The 6,000-nt window shown below is 36.7% G+C and overlaps 1 protein-coding gene across 4 annotated transcripts in view; it reads right to left on the bottom strand.

Moving 5' to 3' along the window:
• Positions 1-1,524: 1,524 nt before the first annotated feature.
• Ubr5 (ubiquitin protein ligase E3 component n-recognin 5) overlaps positions 1,525-6,000 on the bottom strand; it is a 111,066-nt gene continuing 106,590 nt past the window's right edge. For all 4 annotated transcript variants that reach the window (XM_026789773.1, XM_005368109.3, XM_026789774.1 and 1 more), the window contains exons 57-59: positions 5,656-5,800; positions 4,345-4,430; positions 1,525-2,699 (exon numbers count right to left, since the gene is read on the bottom strand). In XM_026789773.1, coding sequence (XP_026645574.1) covers positions 2,487-2,699; positions 4,345-4,430; positions 5,656-5,800 — 444 coding nt within the window. In that variant the 3' untranslated portion in view covers positions 1,525-2,486. The remainder of the gene's footprint in view (positions 2,700-4,344; positions 4,431-5,655; positions 5,801-6,000) is intronic.

Genomic DNA, 6,000 nt, shown 5'->3' with positions numbered 1-6,000 from the left:
TGCATAGAACTTAAGAACTTTGTAGTGGATTTATGTCCACAAAGTGAAACAGGATGCTCTCTCTGGTCCTCACTCTGGAATTCTCTATTATGAAGATGACTGGCTTCCACTGTTTAGTGTATCAGAAAAGGGACCGGAGACAGACAGTGCCCAGGCATCTGCATTAACAAGCCACAAGTAAATCTTGGCGATACAAAAGAAGAATTATTTCTTCAAGGAAGATGTCATTTTTTAGCGTGAGCCTGGTAGTTGTCACGACATTCATCAAAACAACCCTATCTTTACAGTGGAGATGCTGTCCTCTCTCAAGCCAAAGTGGGAAGTAGCAAAGCTCCAAACACCAGTCAAGTTTCCTCCTGGTCTTCCTGAACTGTCTCCAGTTCTGTTTCACTTCAAACAAGACCAAAAGAGAACCTTGTTTTATATGACTTTATTTTATATTTAGAGCCATTTTATGCGTAACTTTAAAAAAAAAAAAAGAAAAAAGAAAAAAGCCTCATTGCTTTTATTATTACTAAAAGCATTTTAACCAAACTCTTGATTTAGGAAGACCTCAGACATTCTGCATTATTTTCAATAACGCATTATTTTAAATATTTTTATTCTTTCAGTAACTATTAAAAATAAGTTTGCAATTAGGGTTTCAAGTGCCCTAGTCTAACTTGTTCATCACTACTGATCAAGCCTGTTGTGTGCACACAGGACTAACTTGTTCATTACTACTGATCAAGCCCGTTGTGTGCACACAAGACTAATTTGTTCATTTACTACTGATCAAGCCTGTTGTGTGCACACAGGACTTACGTTGATGTTTTATACCTTTCAAATGCTTGTTGGCTCTTAATTCAGAATAATATTTGGACATAACAACCAATGTCTCACTTTGGCTAATTTACACACATAATACATCATGGTGTTGTATAAGTTTTAAGTAACCTTCACTACTATGGTTCAATTTCAAATATTTTAGTGTTAGCAGGGTTGAGAATGCCATGTGCTTCAGTCTTTAAAAGAAGTTATATAGTAAAAGTGCAGTCCCTTTCTTTAAACATGACAATTATCCAAGGCCAGAAGTCCTAGCAGGAATTGAGAAGATAGGTGAGAGACGACAGAACTTCTCCCATTTTTCATATTTAAAGTGACAACTTAAGTCCTAGGGGGACTTTCTGTCCCTTGTTATCCCACTGAATAAAACTGCTAAGTCCACAAAGTATAAGGGCATTGTTCAAAGACCACATAGAGTCATTTAAAAAACAAAACAAAAGAACCTGTCACTTAGTTTTCAGTTAGTTAACTCACACTTTCTGTGCCAATTGATGGTTACACATCACTTCTGCTTATAAAAAGAAAAAGCCTGGCTGGGTGCCATTCATGATTCTCTGCTAACTGTAAAATGTGGACTGGTTTTCTTAACTTTCTTATAGTCCATACATACGTATATAAACTTTAAAAAAAATGTATGAATATAACCATGTCAGTGCATTGCCCTTAGCTTTAAAAATGTGTAAGTACATAAATAAAAACTGTTTCTTCAATTACTTGACATTTCTTCTGTAATTTATTTAAAAAAGTAAAATGTAACAAGATATTTTAAAAAGGCTAGATACAAAAGTATTTAAGCTGCTCACGAACATTTAAAATTTTCCAAAATGTATTTTCAGTAATCATGATCTTATAAAGCATTTTACAGTTACCAGGAAGTGCCCAGCTGGGTACACATAACTGAATTCCCTTAGCACAAACGTCTGGCTAGGACTGAAGAGCAGGAGCCTGTCTAACTGCCTTGGAACAGGTACAAAGAAGAGAAGGTGACTCTAATAAGGATTGTGCATTGGCCCCACCATATGTACAGAAAAAGTGCCCTCTCTCAACTCAACAAATTACATGCAAATATTAGTGGTATCATTTAATATCCTGGAGCTCAATGCAGCGGAAATAACCCGCAGTAAAAGTGGGTTTTATAGGTAAAAGTGATTTTTGTCTCTAAAATCTGGATGTCAAGAACTTTTTACAAGTTCCATATACATGATACACAATTGCAGCCAACCACAAATTAAACACCATAAAAAAGTTAAAAGAAAAACACAGAACATACTTAATTTTTTATTTTGAAATCCCCTATTCCCTCTATACAAGAGCCTTTGTAGAAACGCTTCCCACAAAGGCAGCATTGCATGTTCAGAACATCTTACATTTCCCCTCACAGAAAAGAAAGTCACAGTGTAGATTATGTTGTTCTGCTGTCAGCTTTGGCTGGGGTCGGACCTGGAAGTTGGCAACTAACAAACCATCATAGACAAAAGGTGCCAGTGCTTCTCAGGCCTTTAAGCTACAAACTCAGCAAGGAATGTTTGCATTTAATCTCTTTACGGTACCACCAGGGGTTATGACAGCATTAACTTCCATAAACTTTTATAGACAAATGGGAAAAAAAAATCTACAAAATTAGCTAGTAATATTACACAGCAATACACACTTTTTATACTCTACACAAAACCAAAATTCTTGGTCTTAATGGCGAGCAGTAACTTTTGTTTGAGAATCTGTTTAGAGGAATAGAGTGGGACATACAGCCGAGAAATACAGGTGTTTGCAGTAGGAAGATGCTGGTCATCTGGCGGCCTTATTGTGATTGAGGGCATAGGCTGAAAACCTTCTTCACTGGCTGGCAATGATGGGCTTGATGTCCAAAAGTAAACCTAAGTAAGAACATATAGTTACAATTTTGGCCTTTATAGTCTACCTTAATTCTGGCAATATAAACAACATCAATTCTGAAGTTTCATAACTGCCCAACTCTGAGCTGACCAAGAACAATAGACATGCTATGGGTGGGAATGCGGGGAAGGGAGAGAACTCCAGGAAGTTTCAACCATAAACAAATCACTACAGACAACTAAGTAGCTGAGAGCAGAAGAAACAGTCTTCCCTAGAGAAAGCACACTAACTGGTTATTCAGTACCAAATGGTCAGCCCTGAAAACACACATCTACATGACATTATACAGTCTGAGCAGGTTTTACCTATGTATTTAGCAACACGAACGAACACAAAAACACACTGGAGGGGGAGCGATCATGAATTTGAAAAAGAGCAAGGAACCCGGGTGTGGAGAGAGGAAAGGGGTAAATAATATGATCTGAAAAAATAAAACTTAGTTTTAAAATTATTTTATCATATTGAAAAGCAGAATCCATTCTACCTCAATAAACTACGTGTTAAAAAATGTTCAGATTAAAGGAGAAAAAAGTGTTATGTTTGTTTTGACTTCAAAGTAGTTGTCTCAAGGTCCAAATTTTCTCATCTGACATGAAGCTATTCTATCAGTGATCTCTAAGGGCCTTTACTACAGCTAACTTCTCTAAGTACTTCTTAGAAAAAACACATTTCTAAAGAAAAACTAACACTCCCATGGGCTACCTAAATGTTATTTTATCTACTAGCAAAATAGTGGCTAATATACACAATACATCAAAATTCACACAATAAAGTCATATGGAATCCATTACCAATTTATTTTGTATGACACACAGGATAAACAAATGATGCCCAGTAAGTGGTAACTGTTCCTCTATTTCTGCTACTAAATATGCCAAACATAGGCTTCTTCGCAGAAATATTTATTTTTATGAATATTAAATATTCTGCAATGATCTGTCCTCTATATTCAAGTATCAATTTTCTGTGATAAAATTTAATCTATAGCATTTACTTTGCACAACGAAGCACTAAAGTCAATCTAGCTTCCCAGAAAAACTCAGAAACTTACATTAATTGTGGTTATTTCCTAAACTATAATATTTCCTAAAATATAAGAAACTTCATCTCAGAATGCTACAAAGGGAACATGAAACAAAAATTCTCTCTCAAGTACCAGAGCAAGCAAAGCTGTGGTCGGTCCATCGACTCATTTACTCATTTAAGAGTTAAGAAAAGGCTTCATGTAAAGTTTCTTCAAGAACGAATGAGTTGGGGCTGGAGAGGTGGCTCAGTAGGTAAGAGCACTAACCAGATGCTCTTCCAAAAAGACCTGGGTTTGATTCCCAGCACCTAAACAATGACTCAAAACTATCTTTAACTCTAGCCTCCCCCCCCCCCGAAGAGACTGCATGCGCATGGTGCACAGACATGCACGCATGTAAAATACTCATATACACTAATGAGAAATTAAAAAAAAGAAAAAATGGATCAACCAAAGGATCACTAAGAGAAACAGTGCCCGACTTCATAGACCTGTTATTGGTAAACTATGTTCTTCAGGAAGAAAATCACCTTCTAAAAAACCAAAGCAAACTCAACCAAACCCTTTGTGTTTCACCCTACAAACTGTAAGATTTAACTTACAAGATCCTGCCGTTCTGTCATGCTCATTTTCTCCACTATGGACCAGAACCAACGCTTGAACTGTAGAAGCTTCTCAGCATTCTCTCCTAAGAATATAAAGTCAATGTGTTGTATTAGATGTTGTCTCTTTTGAACACTGGTAAACTTCATACATAAACAAAGAGACAAACTTTAAAATTTAAGATATATATAACTATTAGGAAATTAAAGCTATTTGTACATTTAAAAACCTTTGTAATTAAGTAATCCTGACTTGAGTAAAGAAAAGTGAACTATCATCACTCAAACCATGTCCATGACATAAAACTCATCTGTAAACTTGAGTCTTCTCATGTGGCAGTGAACCAGTGCTTCTAAAACTACTGCGTTTACAAGTCACATGAGGTCTCTGTAAGAGGCGGACACCCACCCACTCTGTCCACAGGGAGAGGAAAGGACACCAGCATTCTCTCTCTAAAACTTTCACAGGATGCAATGCCGCTGAGCTGACAGTTTTTCTTTCCCTTCTATAGTTTTGGTTTTTAAATGAACTAAGTTCTAAGTACTTACACTAAAATGTTTCACAAAACCTATTACACAACAACCTATAAATTACCAAGCACGAAGGGAATTTTAAATGTTTCTGTAATTTGGGCTGCAGCACACCTTTAATCCCAGCACTTGAAGGCGGAGGCAAGAAGGATCTCTAAGCGCAAGACTAGCCTGCCCTAGGAAGTGAGCTGCAGGAGTGTGGTGGTGGAAGTTGTGTGTATGTGTTGCTTTTATTGGTTAATGAATAAAGCTGTTTTAGCCAGTGCAGTATTACAAATACTATAGTTTCTGTGTGATTACTTCGGTTCTGGGAGGCCAGGAAAGAACAAGCAGCCTCTGACAACAGGAGTGCTACACAGACCCTGTCTCAATAAAACCAAAAATAGAATAAGATATGCAATATGAAATAGAAAATAGAAAAAAATAGAAAAAAAAAGGGAAACTATGTAGTAACTACAGTACAGTTACAATCTTCTCAATCACATGTGTGCACGTGCACATATTTTGTTTTTTTAGGCAGGATCTCACTATGTATCTGAGGCTGGCCTCAAACTTCATATTCTCCTGCCTTGGCTTCCCATAAAGAACAGAAGAATAACTTAATTCTAAGCTATCAAAATATTAATCTTCATCTAATCATACCTTTAATTGTAATAATAATGAAAAAACAAACCTGACATTCTACAGGGCTTGGGAATAGACTCTGTAACCCAGAACCTCAGAGGACACACTCAGCAAACGCTCCAGCACAGCTCTTCAGGAAGACTTGCCATTTCCTACCTGACTCGTCATTGAAAGAGGTGAAACTGATCAACATCTGCACATTGACTTCACCACAGCCGTTCACCAAAAGCCGAAAGTCTTCTGCTGTTAAGTCTTCTAAGGAATTTTTTGGAAGCACATCCAATAGACCCTTCCTCATGGCCTACAGAATTGGAAATTTTTTTCTTTTATTATAATCAGTACTTTGTTTTCCATAGTGTCTGTTTATATTATTAAAGCTCAACATCAAATTATAGCAGCAGTCTCTAAAAAAAAATGCTAGATCCCTAAGCAAAGAGGAAAAAAAGGGCTTGTTTTCGAGTTTCCTCTTAACAGATTCAAGAAAGAAGGGGAAGAATTGAG

This window comes from Microtus ochrogaster, unplaced genomic scaffold, assembly GCF_000317375.1.
Source record: "Microtus ochrogaster isolate Prairie Vole_2 unplaced genomic scaffold, MicOch1.0 UNK29, whole genome shotgun sequence".
In the NCBI taxonomy this organism is placed as follows: Eukaryota; Metazoa; Chordata; class Mammalia; order Rodentia; family Cricetidae; genus Microtus; species Microtus ochrogaster.
Note: the sequence above shows the minus strand (reverse complement) of the source record. Positions and strands in the feature narration are given on the sequence as shown.